We start from the raw sequence: 19,164 nt of genomic DNA, 5'->3' as shown, positions 1-19,164 counted from the left end.
TGGCACAGGGTGAAAATCTTTTCTAAATATAGAGCGGGGGGGCGGCTATTCAAATCAAACCACAGCTACAGTATTTAAGAGGACGGATCTGACACGTGATTTCATTCATTATATTGGACTTTAGTGGCTGTTTTTCACTATAGAAAGAGAAAAAAACATGAAAAGTGGAAGTAAGGAAGCCTAAAGTGGCCACATTTATTGAGAACTGAGCACTGATCACAAGGAGTTCTTTGGCATCTATTTAAAGATTTTAAAACTGCCTCAAATGTAATGTATGTAAAACATACATAAAAGGCTAAAATGTATTTCCCAGCAGTGTTTTTTCCAGTAATACATTAAAATTGTTTCACACTTTGTTGCACCTTCTGTGGCTTTTAAGACCTCTTGAGTTCTTCGAGGCGTGGAGGCTGGTTCCAACTTTCTTATGCAGAAGTTGACAGATCGACTTCGCAGGCTGGAGCCTCGTCACGGACCATTTCCTTCATTTTCCACCATAAAATTCAATCGGATTGAGACTCAGACTGTTTGCTGGCCGTGTGATTGAGGCGATATGTCCTTCCTAAAGAAAAGTTTGAACACTCTGTGGCAAGATTACCCTGAAAAATCACTGATTGATGGAGTGAGATCCACTCTGTGTCCTAAGTTTTCAATCTCCACTTGTGGATTTACTGCAGAGGAAAAGGCTGCCATCTCCTCATGTTATTTACCTGACATTACCCCTATATCATCAATTATTGTGAAAAAGTGCCTGTTTTCTTTATATGTTTCACTGGACCTGCACCAAACTAAAGTTCCTGCATCGTCTCCTTGGTGATTCATCTCTGAATATCACTCTCATCCATCCACAGTCCATCACTGCTTCTCTTCAGCCCGCTGGGACCTGGTTTTCTTCCGTTTAGGTGTCAGTGATGGTTTACTGGTTTGACTTGATAAATAAAACACTTAAGTTAAAGAGTAGCCTATGATCATACCTTGTAAAAACGTGGGATCAGAGGCTCCTGCCACAGAAAAAGTCTCACAGACCACGAGTCAAATCACATGTTTTAACATAGAATCTGTAGCAGTCTGCTCTGAAATAAAATGGGTTAAATGTTAATGGATAAAATATACATAAAAAAGTATTTATGTCGTAACAAAACACCAAAGACAACGTGTGATATTAGACAGAAAGCTTAAAGGTTTTATTTATTTTGCTCTCAGATTTTACAATGTAATCGACCTCCAGAGAATTGCAAAGATTACTTTAAAATGCTGAGTGTCACGATCCGTGAAAGCACTGGACGCAGGGTAGTATCAATAATCAGATTTTATTCATATAATGATAGTCACTTGATGAGCAAAGTAATAGATTATAAATTACTAACTCACTCTCCTCGATAACCTATGGGGAGAAGAGTGAGACTATAAAAATAAACTTATCACTCACCGAACCGTCGGAGGCTCTGTAGAATTTTAACAACTCAATAAACAAAAAGAGACTCCTAATGGAGCTGCTTTGAACGTTATAGTTATAAATCAAAGACACTCCTCTACCGGAGATACTACTGAAAAACGACAACGACAAACAAAACTTCACTTGACTAAATCTATGACTATGGCAAAAACTTACAACAGAAAATCATCTCAAGGAGGAAATCATTAATAAACAAGATCTTGGTATACTTAGGCTTTGGTCACTTTGGAGGCTGGAGGAAGAACAACTCAACATACTGGCAACGAGACAAGGGAAACGCAGACTAAATACACCTGAGGAACCAAGGGGAACAGGTGGAAACACTTTGGGAATCAGGGAAGACGATGAGACACATGACACGGGAGGAAGGGCAAGTTACCGGAAACGAGAGGAGTTTCAAAATAAAACAGGAAGTGACAAGACAATGTACAAAAAACCTAAGAGCCTCTGTGAGACCTGACACTGAGAGGTCAGAGACATTTGTAAAAAAATATACATATAAAAGTATTTATGTCATAACAAAACACCAAAGACAACGTGTGATATTAGACAGAAAGCTTAAAGGTTTTATTTATTTTGCAGATTTTACAATATAATCGACCTCCAGAGAATTGCAAAGATTACTTTAAAATGCTGAGAGGTCAGAGACATTTGTAATGCCACATTAGGCCATCACTTTGCGCCCTTGGAAATCTCAGAGCTCCAGATTGGTTTGCCCTCCTGGTAAACCTCCAGTTTGCCATCATCGGTCAGCAGAAGACGACACATTTTAGGTGGGGATCTGCAAGTGCCTGTGTTCCACCTGGGAGTCGCGTCCTGGTTGTACATGACCAGGTTGCAGTCTGACTGCATGCACAGGCGGCTGGCATCTGATCCAGAAGTGTCTGATGCCCACACAGGCTTCCAACCGTAGACAACAAAGTTACCGTCATCCTGCAGGGAGAAAAAAGGAGATTTTATTGTGTAATCAGTGTGCATGTCTTCTGCTCATATGGCACGCTTCCTGACAAATGTCTTGAGCACCTGAAAAATAGCCTTCCAGCTTTGGTTGTTCGACATCAGGTAGTCCCCCCTACGCAGCTCATCATTTCTGGACAAGTAGTTCCTGCTCATTATTCTGAAACAGAAGAAATGTGTGATGTTGTGTCCATTCAAAAGAAAAATATCCGGCAATAACTCTACATTAAAAGTGTAAAATGATCTATTGGTTTAAATGTGTGGCATACTTACAGGTTTGGATGTTACACCCCTGCAGTCAGACAGCTGATCAGACAAAGACGTGAAAAACAAGAGTAAATTCATGTCTTTATATACCTAAACTGGGGGTGGAGCAAGAACGGGTCAGAGAGAAGAGTGCCTTCTCCTTTTTTTTAGGTCAACTTTAGGCCAATTTCCAAACTTCCTTTCAAGTCAAAGTTCATAGAAAAAGTGGTAGCAGAACAACTCCCACTTTACCTGGAAGACCATGCTTTTGCAAAAGGCATTCTGCTGAAACTGCACTTTTAAGAGTTGCAAATGATATTATGCTGGCAGTTGACTCAGTGGAATACACTGTCTTGGTTTTATTAAAAAAGTATTTATGTCATAACAAAACACCAAAGACAACGTGTGATATTAGACAGAAAGCTTAAAGGTTTTATTTATTTTGCTCTCAGATTTTACAATATAATCGACCTCCAGAGAATTGCAAAGATTACTTTAAAATGCTGAGTGTCACGATCCGTGAAAGCACTGGACGCAGGGTAGTATCAATAATCAGATTTTATTCATATAATGATAGTCACTTGATGAGCAAAGTAATAGATTATAAATTACTAACTCACTCTCCTCGATAACCTATGGGGAGAAGAGTGAGACTATAAAAATAAACTTATCACTCACCGAACCGTCGGAGGCTCTGTAGAATTTTAACAACTCAATAAACAAAAAGAGACTCCTAATGGAGCTGCTTTGAACGTTATAGTTATAAATCAAAGACACTCCTCTACCGGAGATACTACTGAAAAACGACAACGACAAACAAAACTTCACTTGACTAAATCTATGACTATGGCAAAAACTTACAACAGAAAATCATCTCAAGGAGGAAATCATTAATAAACAAGATCTTGGTATACTTAGGCTTTGGTCACTTTGGAGGCTGGAGGAAGAACAATTCAACATACTGGCAACGAGACAAGGGAAACGCAGACTAAATACACCTGAGGAACCAAGGGGAACAGGTGGAAACACTTTGGGAATCAGGGAAGACGATGAGACACATGACACGGGAGGAAGGGCAAGTTACCGGAAACGAGAGGAGTTGTTAATTTCAAAATAAAACAGGAAGTGACAAGACAATGTACAAAAAACCTAAGAGCCTCTGTGAGACCTGACACTGAGAGGTCAGAGACATTTGTAAAAAAATATACATAAAAAAGTATTTATGTCATAACAAAACACCAAAGACAACGTGTGATATTAGACAGAAAGCTTAAAGGTTTTATTTATTTTGCAGATTTTACAATATAATCGACCTCCAGAGAATTGCAAAGATTACTTTAAAATGCTGAGAGGTCAGAGACATTTGTAATGCCACATTAGGCCATCACTTCGCGCCCTTGGAAATCTCAGAGCTCCAGACTAGTTTGCCCTCCTGGTAAACCTCCAGTTTGCCATCATCGGTCAGCAGAAGACGACACATTTTAGGTGGGGATCTGCAAGTGCCTGTGTTCCACCTGGGAGTCGCGTCCTGGTTGTACATGACCAGGTTGCAGTCTGACTGCATGCACAGGCGGCTGGCATCTGATCCAGAAGTGTCTGATGCCCACACAGGCTTCCAACCGTAGACAACAAAGTTACCGTCATCCTGCAGGGAGAAAAGAGGAGATTTTATTGTGTAATCAGTGTGCATGTCTTCTGCTCATATGGCACGCTTCCTGACAAATGTCTTGAGCACCTGAAAAATAGCCTTCCAGCTTTGGTTGTTCGACATCAGGTAGTCCCCCCTACGCAGCTCATCATTTCTGGACAAGTAGTTCCTGCTCATTATTCTGAAACAGAAGAAATGTGTGATTAGTTCCTGCTCATTATTCTGAAACAGAAGAAATGTGTGATGTTGTGTCCATTCAAAAGAAAAATATCCGGAAATAACTCTACATTAAAAGTGTAAAATGATCTATTGGTTTAAATGTGTGGCATACTTACAGGTTTGGATGTTACACCCCTGCAGTCAGACAGCTGATCAGACAAAGACGTGAAAAACAAGAGTAAATTCATGTCTTTATATACCGAAACTGGGGGGTGGAGCAAGGTTTGGCATTCTCACTGCTTTTTATCTAGTTATATAACAGTTTGGCTGTGAGTACAACATACAGTGTTGTATTATTGTGGATAAAATTCCAGCTAATCACATCTGACACGTTTGAGTTTTTATCTCTTTTATTAGACCTTTATTGAGTCTGTGATACAGTAACGTAAAGAGTAGAGAAGGAACAAATATATCAGAGCACAGGAGAAGCTAAACTGGGGATGGAAGCGTTCTTGCAGCTAAAATAACAATTAAACCTAATAATCACTTGACTTTTGCAGCTTGTGTGATATACTGTAATGAAGCTAAATGTGTTAAGAACGGTGCTTTTAGCCAGTAGACACAGCCAGAAGTGTTGGAGCTCTGGGGGTGGAGCAAGAACGGGTCAGAGAGAAGAGTGCCTTCTCCTTTTTTTAGGTCAACTTTAGGCCAATTTCCAAACTTCCTTTCAAGTCAAAGTTCATAGAAAAAGTGGTAGCAGAACAACTCCCACTTTATCTGGAAGACCATGCTTTTGCAAAAGGCATTCTGCTGAAACTGCACTTTTAAGAGTTGCAAATGATATTATGCTGGCAGTTGACTCAGTGGAATACACTGTCTTGGTTTTATTAGAGCTATCATCTGCTTTTGATACTGTCGATCACAATATTTTAATCAACAGACTTCACGACATGGTTGGAATTTCTGGTTCTGTTTTACAGTGGTACTCAACTTACCTGTCTGTAGGGATGGGAATCGAGAGCCGGCTCCCAGTAGTTTGATTCTGTGGAATCGTTAATCCGCCTGCCTAACGATCCCGTTTATAGGTTCTGCTGACGTCTGACGCATTTGCACGCTTCGTATTTTGGCTCAGAATGTTTCCAACATGGCGTCGAGGCATAAGTGCTCCAAAGTTTGGTTATATTTCACCAAAAAGGACAAAACTAGGGCCAGTTGTAACACATGCAGAGCTGTGATCACATCAAAGGGGGGAAATACCTCCAAAATGCTGAAAGATTTGACCACATAGCATGCAGTCACTTTGCACGAATGTCTTCCTTCTCAAAAGTCCCAGGTAACGTAAACCTTCCAGGTCCTGTTGATTGTAATAATGTTAGCGACATACTGTATGAATAATTTCCATCTGATATTAACATTTAGTTGACGAGGACTGCAAGAATGAGGCAGGCTCCCACATACCTGCAGCTGCCCCTTTCATCGAGGCAGGGAAAAGTAAAATGACAGAGGCGAAAATACAAAAAATATTGGTGCATACTTGAATTTAAAGTGTTACTGCAACCAAAGCCATTTGTACTATATATAACTGGGCGAGAATCGATAAGGAACCGATAAGGAATCGAATCGATAAGCGATATCGATAATGGAACCGGAATTGCTAAATTCTTAACAATTCCCATCCCTACCTGTCAGCCAGAACTTTCAGTCTCTGTGTTTATCAGATTATGTCTGATTCTGCTGAATTGTCTTGTGGGGTGCCCCAGGGCTCGATCTTGGGGCCTATGCTCCTCCTTCTGTATATACTCCCACTAGGTAATATAATTAAGCAACACAGAAACGTGTCGTACCATCTATATGCAGCTGATATCCAGCTGTACTGTACGTGTAAAATTGCTGAGCTGCACAAATTGACTTCTTTCATGGACTGTTTGACAAACATTAACCAATTCATTAATAAGGATCTAGGCTGATCTATTAAGCCTAGTCTTGGGTATCTAGGTATCAATTTAGATTTGGCAATATCTCTAGAGCAGCAAACTGCTGCTTTCACCTGAGGAACATTGCCAAATTAAAGTCACTAGTTTCAAAGGCTGAACTTAATCCACGCTTTTATTTCCTCCCAATTAGACTACTGTAACAGCCTTTTTTATCAGTTTTGATAAGAAAGACCTGGATCGTCTCCAGACTGTACAGAATGCAGCTGCACGGCTTCTAACTCTCGAAGAAAAGAGCTCACATGAGCCCAATTTACAGCTGAAAACGTTTTTATTTAAGCAAGCTTTTAGTTGTGAACTTACCCATGTCTCCACCTATATTTTATTTATTTTCATCTTGTTGTGGTTTTTGTCGTCTTTTATGATTTTATAATTATTCATTTGTTTTATTGGTGGCGTTTTCTTATAATTATTTTCATGTATTTGATTGTAAAGCACTTTGTGGATTTTTTTTCTGTGAAAGTACAAGTACAAATAAAGTTTACTTAAATACTTACTTTTTGTCCTGTATAAAAACTGTTTCTCTCTGTCAGGACAACTTAGTTAAAAAAATGTACCTTTAGATTTCAGCCATCATCAGCACATAAAAGACGAAAATAGATTTTAAGACCAGGAATCCATGTGTGATGTTGTAATTTATCCCAACGAGAGATATTGCACCATCTTATAATCTAATTATGAGAACTAAGACTGAACTAAGAGGTTGTTTCAGATCACTGAGGTTGTTTCAGGTCATTGAGGTTGTTTCAGGTCATTGAGGTTGTTTCAGATCACTGAGGTTGTTTCAGATCATTGAGGTTGTTTCAGATCACTGAGGTTGTTTCAGGTCATTGGGGTTGTTTCAGGTCACTGAGGTTGTTTCAGGTCATTGAGGTTGTTCCAGATCACTGAGGTTGTTTCAGGTCATTGAGGTTGTTTCAGATCACTGAGGTTGTTTCAGATCACTGAGTTTTTTCAGGTCACTGAGGTTGTTTCAGGTCATTGGGGTTGTTTCAGGTCACTGAGGTTGTTTCAGGTCATTGAGGTTGTTTCAGGTCATTGAGGTTGTTTCAGATCACTGAGGTTGTTTCAGATCACTGAGTTTTTTCAGGTCACTGAGGTTGTTTCAGGTCATTGGGGTTGTTTCAGGTCATTGGGGTTGTTTCAGGTCACTGAGGTTGTTTCAGGTCATTGAGGTTGTTTCAGATCACTGAGGTTGTTTCAGATCACTGAGTTTTTTCAGGTCACTGAGGTTGTTTCAGATCACTGAGGTTGTTTCAGGTCACTGAGGTTGTTTCAGATCACTGAGGTTGTTTCAGATCACTGAGTTTTTTCAGGTCACTGAGGTTGTTTCAGGTCATTGAGGTTGTTTCAGATCACTGAGGTTGTTTCAGATCACTGAGGTTGTTTCAGGTCACTGAGGTTGTTTCAGATCATTGAGGTTGTTTCAGGTCATTGGGGTTGTTTCAGATCACTGAGGTTGTTTCAGATCACTGAGGTTGTTTCAGGTCATTGAGGTTGTTTCAGATCATTGAGGTTGTTTCAGGTCATTGGGGTTGTTTCAGATCACTGAGGTTGTTTCAGATCATTGAGGTTGTTTCAGATCACTGAGGTTGTTTCAGGTCATTGGGGTTGTTTCAGATCACTGAGGTTGTTTCAGGTCATTGGGGTTGTTTCAGGTCACTGAGGTTGTTTCAGGTCATTGAGGTTGTTTCAGATCACTGAGGTTGTTTCAGATCACTGAGTTTTTTCAGGTCATTGAGGTTATTTCAGATCACTGAGGTTGTTTCAGATCACTGAGGTCGTTTCAGGCCATTGAGGTTATTTCAGGTCATTGAGGTTGTTTCAGATCATTGAGGTTGTTTCAGATCATTGAGGTTGTTTCAGATCATTGAGGTTTATGGCCTCAATGATGAACTGACTGCAGTCAGACAGCTGATCAGGCAAAGACGTGAAAAACAAGAGTAAATTCATGTCTTTATACACCGAAACTGGGGGGTGGAGCAAGGTTTGGCATTCTCACTGCTTTTTATCTAGTTATATAACAGTTTGGCTGTGAGTACAACATACAGTGTTGTGTTATTGTGGATGAAATTCCAGCTAATCACATCTGACACGTTTGAGTTTTTATCTCTTTTATTAGACCTTTATTGAGTCTGTGATACAGTAACGTAAAGAGTAGAGAAGGAACAAATATATCAGAGCACAGGAGAAGCTAAACTGGGGATGGAAGCGTTCTTGCAGCTAAAATAACAATTAAACCTAATAATCACTTGACTTTTGCAGCTTGTGTGATATACTGTAATGAAGCTAAATGTGTTAAGAACGGTGCTTTTAGCCAGTAGACACAGCCAGAAGTGTTGGAGCTCCACTGTTGTAGCTGAGTTTTCTGCAGTGCTCCAACCTTGTTGTCTTCATTTCCTGAGACATGAGAAAAACCCATTAAGATGTGAGTCACATCATTTGCATGTAGAAAACTAAAAGTCAACAGCTCTTTTTTGCCCCAAAGTTGCTATTTTTCTGCTACAATGTGCATGTGACTCAGTGAGAAGAATGCATGCTTAATCAGGGGGGTGTCTGTAGTGTCACTTGGTTATTAGCAGGTTCAAATAGAGGTAATATGTAGACAAAAAACACAGAAAGAGAAGAGAAACAAAGCATAGGAGAAACAATTCAATTTTTTCTGCAACATAATGAACAGAAATGGATCCCATAATTGAGGGTGCGCCTTATAGTCAGGTGAGCCTTATAGTTAGGTGAGCCTTATAGTTAGGTGAGCCTTATAGTCAGGTGAGCCTTATAGTCAGGTGCGCCTTATTGTCAGGTGAGCCTTATAGTTAGGTGAGCCTTATAGTTAGGTGTGCCTTATAGTTAGGTGAGCCTTATAGTCGGGTGAGCCTTATAGTCGGGTGAGCCTTATAGTCAGGTGTGCCTTATAGTCAGGTGCGCCTTATAGTTAGGTGAGCCTTATAGTCAGGTGAGCCTTATAGTCAGGTGCGCCTTATAGTTAGGTGTGCCTTATAGTTAGGTGAGCCTTATAGTCAGGTGAGCCTTATAGTCAGGTGTGCCTTATAGTCGGGTGCGCCTTATAGTCGGGTGAGCCTTATAGTCGGGTGAGCCTTATAGTCAGGTGAGCCTTATAGTCAGGTGAGCCTTATAGTTAGGTGAGCCTTATAGTTAGGTGAGCCTTATAGTCAGGTGCGCCTTATAGTTAGGTGCGCCTTATAGTCAGGTGAGCCTTATAGTCAGGTGAGCCTTATAGTCAGGTGCGCCTTATAGTCAGGTGAGCCTTATAGTTAGGTGAGCCTTATAGTTAGGTGCGCCTTATAGTCAGGTGAGCCTTATAGTCAGGTGCGCCTTATAGTTAGGTGAGCCTTATAGTTAGGGGAGCCTTATAGTCAGGTGCGCCTTATAGTTAGGTGAGCCTTATAGTCAGGTGAGCCTTATAGTCGGGTGAGCCTTATAGTCAGGTGTGCCTTATAGTCAGGTGCGCCTTATAGTTAGGTGAGCCTTATAGTCAGGTGAGCCTTATAGTTAGGTGCGCCTTATAGTCAGGTGAGCCTTATAGTCAGGTGAGCCTTATAGTCGGGTGCGCCTTATAGTCGGGTGAGCCTTATAGTCGGGTGAGCCTTATAGTCAGGTGAGCCTTATAGTCAGGTGAGCCTTATAGTTAGGTGAGCCTTATAGTCAGGTGCGCCTTATAGTTAGGTGCGCCTTATAGTCAGGTGAGCCTTATAGTCAGGTGAGCCTTATAGTCAGGTGCGCCTTATAGTCAGGTGAGCCTTATAGTTAGGTGAGCCTTATAGTTAGGTGCGCCTTATAGTCAGGTGAGCCTTATAGTCAGGTGCGCCTTATAGTTAGGTGAGCCTTATAGTTAGGGGAGCCTTATAGTCAGGTGCGCCTTATAGTTAGGTGAGCCTTATAGTCAGGTGAGCCTTATAGTCGGGTGCGCCTTATAGTCAGGTGAGCCTTATAGTTAGGTGAGCCTTATAGTCAGGTGAGCCTTATAGTCGGGTGAGCCTTATAGTGTGCAAAATACGGTATATGTTGTCAGAGTAATTCAAGGTATTTCATAATATCCCAAATTTTCCCCTCTGAGGCTTAAAAGCAACACTGGAAAAGTTTGTGAACTCTGAAACAGTGTACTTCCGACTCGTTTTCGAGCGCACAAACTTCTCTTTTGCACATTCCCGGGCTGAGACTAACTTAGATTGCTGAGATACCGCAGTTTACAGCTTTGTTTTCCAGCCCTGCTGCAAACAGATATTTGTTTTATGACAGTGGTTACATCCCAAATTCTAGAGAGTTACTTTAAAGTAGGTTTGATAAATGGCCAAGCAGAGAAGACAGGACACGAGTAACAATACCTGGGTGAGCCTCGGTTTCTGGATGCAGTGAACGTACGGCATCGGACTGGCTTCAATCCGCTCTGAATGAGTTTTGTAACAAACTGCACAATCCATCAGCGGCTGTGGAGTGTTTGAAAGAGAAAGATCACGAGGAGGCTGCTGATGTTTTATTAAATCAGTGGTTCTCTCTTTAACATTTCCTCACTCTGTCATTCCTGAACTGGCATCTCTGAGGGTTGGACACAGTGGTTCCTTTGGCACACCTGGTGGGTTTCAGGTAGAAGTGATGGTAGAGGTACCTCGTCTGAAACCCTCCCTTAAAGAGAGCAGAGGGAGGTTTCAGTAAGTCTATCTTAAGTGATGCTGTTCTTTTGTAAAATAAGAACTGTTTCAGAAGCTGGGCTAAAGATTGACTAGTTTTCTCGTTTAATACTTTTGTTCCTTATAGTTTAGGTCTTGATTCTGTTTGTTTAGCTGGTGTAGTTTAGAGAGGCTTTTTGGTTGTTTCTTAACCTTCCTCCCTTAGTTCCTCTTGTCTTTTGATCACTTTGTTCTCTCAATAAACCGTTAAACTCCAACTTAGCACCTGGACATCTTTTATGTTGCTTCCTTAGAGCATAAACAGGGACGTAACAGTGAGAAAGAATTAGCTGGAACTGAATCTTTCATTTCAATTATTGACTTTTCCAATCTGGAGGATCTTTGTCTCAAACACAGCTGGTCAGCAAACGTCCCATCAAAGTTGAAAGTTAAAAAGTCATAAAACCACAGAGTTTCCTCACTGTTTAAATGGGTAAAGTGAAGTCCTGACAACTTTATCAAGATAACAAAGATTTAAACTGTCAGACATCATCTGAGGGTTTCAAGACTGTACTTTGGCCAATGAAATTGACCTGAACCAGCTCATATGGTCTGTTAAGTTAACCAACATATAACCAAACTAACCTGATCAAATACGACTGGTTAATGGTGACTTAAGAGTACAAACTGATGAAAAATGTTAAATCTTTCTTTCAGATCTTTGTAAAGACAAAACTCAGGCAAAGTCCTCTCTTTTAGGGTTTGAGTCTATTCACACGTTTGCAGTTAAAAGCATCTAATACCAGTAAACTGCTTCCTACATCAATAATCTTTAACCTTATAAGAGATAAAACAGCATTTAATGAGAGAAGCAGTAGTACGTGATTCAGAGAGCTCGGTTCCCCGTTTCTTTCCTTTCTGCATTTCAACAACAACACAATTTACTGGAACTGTTTCTGCTCAGACTTGTTCAAACTTGTCCTGCAGACATCTGAATATTCAAAGTCCGTTTCACTTGAAACAGACGCTAAAACAGTTCCTGGAACCCCCTGAAGGCATATATTACACAACAAGTACTTCAGTTAATCTGAACCAGAACAACCGTCGTTTCTCTCTGTAAGAGAATCACATCAGAGCTGAAACTTTCATGCTCTTCTGAGGACATCTGTGAGAATTTCTACACATACTAACAGCTCTGATATCAAACAGGTTAAGGCTTTATGAGTATTTTGGTCAATAATAAGCTCTTGTTTACCTCAATCTCGGACTTTTCCACACTTCTCAAGAAACGAAAATGGTGTTGGACACCAGCATGGGAGTTAAGTTGCTCTAATGCCAGATCCACTCCTTTCTGGTAGGTGTCAGGCAGCTCATTATAAGGCTCCTGGGCCTCGGCAGAATACAGCGCAGCTGCAGCACAAACCAGAAACAGCAACCCGGCAGCCATCTTCCTCCAACTGTGAGAGAACAGCTCTGTTCAGGGGGTCAACACCCTCCCCTCTCTGCGGTCTTCGGACTCAAATCCAAAACAAGTCCTATTATGGCTGCAGAACAAGTGAAACGAAAGCACACTCATCCTCACTGTTTAGTTTTTGTGTTCCAGTTTCCAGAAACACCCCAGGGAAAACGAGACGTGGGAAAATATGGCCTCAACGGGGAAGTTTCACCACTTGCCAAAAACTGAATCACACTTTTATCTCTTTACATAACTGGAAGCTTAGTAATCCAAGTCCTGGAAACAGTCTCAACTCCCAAAACAAACAAAAGAGTTGGCAAATTAACTTCTCTGGATGTTCAGCTCACTTCACTTATAAGAACCGGTTTTCTGTCCCCTAAAATGCATAAAAACGGGTGAATAATCAAGCTTTTTCTTGTGAAATAGATCATCCTCAAGTTGTAGAAGCAGCTCACAGAGCACCCATGAAAGATGGATTTACCAGAGCTCAAGGGGTCTGAATACGACACATTTCAGTCATTTGATGTAAGTAAATCATCAGCTTTAAACCGTAAACGTGAAGAACTGCAGTAAAGTCTTTAAATTTCAGACGAATCTGATGAACACACCCTGTCTTTAACCCGATGGCAGCAGGGATGGATCTGAAAATATGATGAACTCCAACTGGTTTTAAAACGTTCAAATGGTATTGCAAAGGGATTATTTGATGGAGAGGATGAGTGATTTCCGGTTTGTTTTTTGCTCTTTGGCACCCACAGCAGTTCAAGTGAAGGGAAAACGATGCGATGTAGGGCTGGAAACCAAATCTTCCAAACGAGCCAGGAGCGCGTCGTTTTAAAGCTCAAAATGTTATCTGGTGTTGCTTTAACCTCTTTGGGTCGCAAAGGAAATCATGTGACAACAGTCCCAAAGAGACCTTAAAGGGTTTATGGACCAAAAAACTCAGAAAACACAGGATTTTTGCAAGCTTACGTTGCGTTTGGTCCAAAAATATTCCGCCGCAATTGCAGCGGAGTTAAGGGGCTGCAGGGTGGTGTGGTGGTTGGCACCGTCACCTGCGGGCTGGGGCTGTGTGGAGTTTGCATGTTCTCCCCATGTATGCGTGGGCGGCTTCCTCCCACCCCCAAAAAGGTTAATTGGTGATGCGAAGATGGAGCGGCCGGCCACCGGGGAGCACGAGCCAGTGTATTTCTGGTGCCGGTGTTGCACCGTATAACTCTGGATAAAATCATTGAAATATAACTTAATTTATAGATCACAGCGGTGTAAAATCACATTGCAACGATAACACAACAAAAGTGGCAAGGTAAAGCATCTACTCCCATCAGTTGTTGACAACTAGCCTACATTATCGAAACATAAGGTTACTTTTTTTATTATTGCGCGGTAAAAAAAAAAAAGTCTCGGTGCTGCGCCTGTCAGTCGGTGTTGTGCCAAAAAAACCGACTGCCTTATATTTAAACAATAACGTTTAGGTGAATTTATTTACAGAAATAACGACTATTTCAATACCTCAATTTCAATGATTTTATGAAGATAAGGAAATTAATATAGAAAAGAACGTAGAAAGTTTTAAAGGCTTGCCGAAAGGTGACTGCACCGTATAACTCTGGATTGGAAGGGGTTACATTGACCAAATTGGGTGGCAACACCCATTCCGAAATCCCGCCATTCCGACAAGGCTTTCCGTATAAGGAAATGTGTGTTACTCAACAGGTGAGTCCCTTCTTTCTGTTCATGCAATTTATATGTTTAACACATGTTTCCAGATAAGCGTTATTAAAAACACAAAGTATCGGCACCTGGAGGAGGAGAAGCAGACCGCGTTGGTTTTCAATCACACACTCCAATGCCACTTATTTCAACTTCCGAAGATTTAATCCAGGAAAAAAAGGCTTAACACGCACAAGAATCCAAAAGAAACGAAAGTTAACTAAAAGAAAGCAAATAAACAGCATGAAGTGGTCAAAATTGGTTTTACGCATGCCTCTGTGCGTCTGGCACATGCGTCTTCGGGCTCTCCCACGTTGGTTTGTGGATGAAAGCTATATGTTCAGCTGTAATGTCATGTAAAAACAATCTCTACATGACATTTACTCCCAGGTGTGACCAGTTAGGTCCTTAAGATATCAACAGGCTGTATAAAGCCTTGCGCAACGGCTGTGTGTTTGTGCCAAATGCGCAAAGCCCATCCGCGCTTCCCAAAATTGGAGTGAGTACTCATAAATCACGTGAATATCATGAATAAACGTTTTTACTGCATTTTGTTGTGTTTTATACGTTCTATGCTGTCATTTCTCTCTTCTCCTATTGGCAAGGCAAGGCAGAATGCTCGCAACTGTGTCCTGTGCAGTAGCCGTGATATCTGGAATTGCAATTATTACTTTTGCATATGATGACAGCGTGCAAAAGACGCATGGGCTCTGTGGAGAGCTCCGCTCCAGCTGGCTGCTGTGACAGCTCACTGACACTGTATTTCTGCTTAATCAGCTTCAGTCTCGCCAGAGTTACATTAATATCTGTATTTTTATATTTGAAATTCAGGGGATTTTGATAATAGATTATTAAAGTTTGTTTGCGAGGCTGTGGCCTCTGCATGTGCAAAGCTTGTGCGCCAAACTTTAGGGCGTATTTGCGCCGGCATATCATTAGTGCAAAATGTTTTGGGTAAAAAAATACGCTATTAAAAGGAACTGTCGGAATGGCGGTATGTTAAAAAAAAAAAAAACATACCGCCATTCTGACCATAGGAGGAAAAAAGTGTCGGAATGGCGGGACGTTTGATAAAAAATTAAGTGTCGCCATTCCGACAATTGGAGACCAATGTCGGAATGGCGAGATGTCGGAATGGCAGCATGTAACCGACCAAATTCACTGTGCGTGCAGCTGGTTTCCTCTACTATTAATGCTGAAAAACCGGAGAATGTAACCCCTTCCAATGCAGAGTTACACGGTGCAGTCACCTTTCGGCAAGCAGTCGTTTTTCGGCACAACACCGGCCCCAAACCCGGATAAATGGTGAGGGCTGCGTCAGGAGGGGCATCCGGCGTAAAAACATGTGCCAAATCGATTATGAGAGATCGACTCGCTGTGGCGACCCCTGATAAAGGGAGAAGAAGAAGAGCAGAGAATGAATATGTTATACTAGCAATTATATAGAAGTGCGCGAGTCTCTACTTTCAGCAGCCACATCAAAGCTGTCACAGAGGCAGCTTTTTACCGACTCAGAAACAGAATTAAAGGTTTTCTCTCCCAAAAAGACCAGGAGAAACTCATCCATGCATTCATCTCCAGTGGACTCGGTTACTGTAACGGTCTTTTAACTGTTATATCTGTTGATTTAGACAAATATTTGTAGCACTGCGCAGTAGTTCTTACCTATTTATGTTTTTTAGGCCTCCTAGGGAAGTGCAATATCCTTCTTACTGTACTTGACATACATGTTATTAGATAAATAGTGCTGTAGATTTATTTATGACATTAGGCTTGGTAGGGAAGGGCATTATGCTCTATTTTAGTGTACTATATTTAACTGATGTGTGTATATTATGTGTCTGTGTGCTGTAAATGTCTGGTTCAATGACTGTTAATAGATTATATGTCAATGATTGTGCTGTAAAACAAATTGCCTCTCGGGGACATTAAAGTTTAGTCTAAGTCTAAGCCTAACTGGACTTCCCAAAAAGAGCATCAAACATCTGCAGCTCATCCAGAACGCTGCTGCTGGAGTTTAAACCAGGACTAAGAGATCTGAACACATCACACCAGCTTTAAACTCTTTACTCTGGCTTCCAGTCAGTCACAGAATAGATTTTAAAAGCCTTTAAAAGATGGTTTACATCTGTGATGTGTTCAGAGAATATAAACCCAGCAGAGCTCTTAGATCCAAGGACTCAGGTCAGCTGGTCCAGTCCAGAGTCCAGAATAAACCTGGAGAAGCAGCATTTAGCTGCTATGCTGCAAACAAGTGGAACAAACTGCCAGAAGAGATTAAACTGTCACCAAATGGAGACATTTTTAAATCCAGGTTAAAAACAGTTATTTTATCTTGTGTCTATGTGACTGTTGCTTGTTTTTATTCATTTTATTTCTTTTTATTTATATTCTTTTACATACTTTTAATGCTTCTTCTGCTCCCTGCTGCAATGATTTCATGTGAAATGTGCTACAAATAAATTTGACTTTCATTGCAATAATCGTGCATCTGTTTAACGGTGTCTTTTCTATAGAAACGGATCTTTTTCATTCTAGGTTTGGCTTGTTCTTGCCTGGATGAAAGCCTGCTCTTTCAGTACGGTCCATCCTTTCAACATGACCTTCAAGAAGAACACAACCTTTTCAGATGCTCTTTCTGTTGCATTACAGCGTTTCAAAAAGCCACGTTATTCATGAAAAATTAGGTTTTATTACTGCATACTGAGATGAAATTTGAATTAGAATAGAATAGAATTCTAGATTTGGAATAAACTAAGTCAACACAATACAGGACACAGATTTAACCCTTTTCAGACATTTTAATCTGGAAATGGGACACAACATAACTAGGTTTCATTAGCTAATGAAGCAGAGAAAAATGGCAGGAAGTAAAACAAAACCAGACTCAACTTTGTTATTATTCTGCTGAGCATCTTATATACAGGTGCATCACTCTAATGTAATCATGACTGCACCAACTCATGAGCTGAGGCGCAGGAAAAGAAGCTAAAAGCAGGTTTTCTAACAGAGTTTTCACTGGTTTCCTGTCGAAGCGAGAAGGCTTGAACCCCCGCTGCTGTGTCCCAGTCTGTTGCAGTACTCCACTCTGGTCTCCTTCATCTCCTGTAATTCAGAAATAAGAAACCAGTCAAACACCAGACCGATGGAGCGGCAGGTAAAGTGTGCAGTGTCCTTTTATTCCTGTGATAAAGGCTGAAAAAGGGCAGCGGACCGACCTCCGTCAGGGCTGGTCTGTGGATGCAGTGGACATACGGTACGGGCTCCTCTTCAATCTCCCCCTTGAACGTTTTGTAACAGACTGCACAGTCGATCAGTGGCTGCACAAAAACAAACCGGCACAGACGAGTTACAGCAGGCAGCCGCATTCCACATCTCTAAGCCCAGTAAATCAGAGGAAACTCACTCTGTCATTTCTGAACTGACACTCTGGGGACTGAGCCGTTCCTTTGGGGCATTTGGTAGCTTTAAGGTAGAAGTTGTGGTAGATGAAGCTCACATCAAAGCCAGGCTGAGGAGAAAGATAAGAATCTTTGATGAGGAGTTTTTATTTAAGACTAAAACACTCTTTGATTCTTGGAGCCTTTCCTGAGGCTTTGACTCACAATAACCCCAAAGGAAATCTTCCAAATATGACTAATAGATCAGATTAGACATGCTGTACAGTACCTCGGTGTCTGACTGTGTGACACTTTTGAAGAAGAGAAAATGATGCTGGATGCCAGGGTGAGAGTTGAGCTTGTCCAGGGCCAGATCCACTCCCTTCTTGTAAGTTTCAGGAAGTTTACTGTAAGCTTGTTGTGCGTTAGAGGACAAGAGCAAAGCCCCGAGGCAGAAGAGCCACAGCGAAAAAGCAGCCATCTTCCTCCGTGTGCCTGTAACAGTGGGAGTGGAAAAGTGAGAGCAACGGACCACCCCCACTTTGTTGTTTTCCTGAACAGGCAGGAACATCCAGCCCTCCTTTTACAGGAGGAAACAGGCTGTGACTCGTTGGGATCGGCCTCAGTGTTGATTCATCTTGGTTTTCCATCAACATGATGATAATAATAATCCAGTTTTCCAGTTCTGATCACCAGATATTGCTACTTAGACAAAGAAACTGAGAGGAACAGGCTGTTTATAATAAGGTACTCCATAAGGTTTAATTCTCAGCCCCAAATTACTCCGCAAAATTCTTCCATATAACTCATAATTATTCAAACGGCTTTAAACCATTTTAAACCATTTTAGCATTCTTTAAGATTAATTAATCAGCTGCACAGTCTGTGGAAATGACGGATTCTCAGCAACCAAAATGTGTTTTTAAGAAGCGATAAACATTAAAGGGGAACTCTGGTATTTTTAAACCTTATTTCTGGCATGAAATACGTTCATCTGCTCACTGAGAACAGTTTGGTGAAAGTCGGCGTCCTTCAGAAGATATTTAGATAACTGGAGATCCATATAACGGAGTGAACGGGGCTTAGAGGATGCAGCCTCTAAATAAGGCATTATCTGTCTTTATTTCACCAATACTTTAAGAAGAATGAATGAATGAACGCGTACTATAGCTCTGTTAGCTCATAGCTCTGTTAGCTCATAGCTGCTGTTATGTGGCTACTTGCAGCTATAGGAGAGCTAACGGAGGGATTTCTACACAGGCACTCTACTGGGACCACTTCATCCACACGCCCCCCTGCAGCACAGTTTATTCACTCCGTGCTCTGTGACAGTCGGCTAACTTCACACAGAGTTTGCTGCTGATAGTTTTGTGCAACATGGCAGGATATTTATCAGATTTTGACGACGACTTTGAGTAAGATGGACGTTCTTACCGGAGTGAATGAGCTGTGCTGCAGCGGCGGGCGTTGATGACATCATCCCAGTAGATGAGTGTGCAGAAAGCCTCTATAAGCCCCCCGATAGCCGCTAAT

General features: G+C 41.3%; 3 protein-coding genes across 3 annotated transcripts; all 3 read right to left on the bottom strand.

The window, feature by feature from the left end:
• Nucleotides 1-1,967: 1,967 nt before the first annotated feature.
• Nucleotides 1,968-3,595, bottom strand: LOC140284488 (B-type lectin plumieribetin-like). The gene is made up of 4 exons (XM_072378356.1): nucleotides 3,571-3,595; nucleotides 2,684-2,716; nucleotides 2,477-2,570; nucleotides 1,968-2,386 (listed from the first exon to the last, which is right to left on the bottom strand). The coding sequence occupies exons 3-4, from the start codon at nucleotides 2,564-2,566 to the stop codon at nucleotides 2,126-2,128; spliced, it is 351 nt and encodes a 116-aa protein (XP_072234457.1). The 5' UTR covers nucleotides 2,567-2,570; nucleotides 2,684-2,716; nucleotides 3,571-3,595; the 3' UTR covers nucleotides 1,968-2,125.
• A 313-nt stretch (nucleotides 3,596-3,908) lies between these two features.
• Nucleotides 3,909-6,406, bottom strand: LOC140284860 (B-type lectin plumieribetin-like). Its single transcript, XM_072378863.1, has 3 exons — nucleotides 4,640-6,406; nucleotides 4,392-4,485; nucleotides 3,909-4,301 (listed from the first exon to the last, which is right to left on the bottom strand). Exons 2-3 carry the CDS (start codon nucleotides 4,479-4,481, stop codon nucleotides 4,041-4,043), a joined length of 351 nt encoding a protein of 116 aa, XP_072234964.1. The 5' UTR covers nucleotides 4,482-4,485; nucleotides 4,640-6,406; the 3' UTR covers nucleotides 3,909-4,040.
• Nucleotides 6,407-17,079: 10,673 nt separating this feature from the next.
• LOC140284447 (retinoic acid receptor responder protein 2-like) lies at nucleotides 17,080-18,217 on the bottom strand. Its single transcript, XM_072378309.1, has 4 exons — nucleotides 17,921-18,217; nucleotides 17,658-17,762; nucleotides 17,470-17,571; nucleotides 17,080-17,356 (listed from the first exon to the last, which is right to left on the bottom strand). The coding sequence occupies exons 1-4, from the start codon at nucleotides 18,200-18,202 to the stop codon at nucleotides 17,267-17,269; spliced, it is 579 nt and encodes a 192-aa protein (XP_072234410.1). The 5' UTR covers nucleotides 18,203-18,217; the 3' UTR covers nucleotides 17,080-17,266.
• Nucleotides 18,218-19,164: the final 947 nt, after the last annotated feature.

This window comes from Leuresthes tenuis, unplaced genomic scaffold, assembly GCF_036924035.1.
Source record: "Leuresthes tenuis unplaced genomic scaffold, fLeuTen1.0.hap1 SCAF_24, whole genome shotgun sequence".
Lineage (NCBI taxonomy): Eukaryota > Metazoa > Chordata > Actinopteri > Atheriniformes > Atherinopsidae > Leuresthes > Leuresthes tenuis.
Note: the sequence above shows the minus strand (reverse complement) of the source record. Positions and strands in the feature narration are given on the sequence as shown.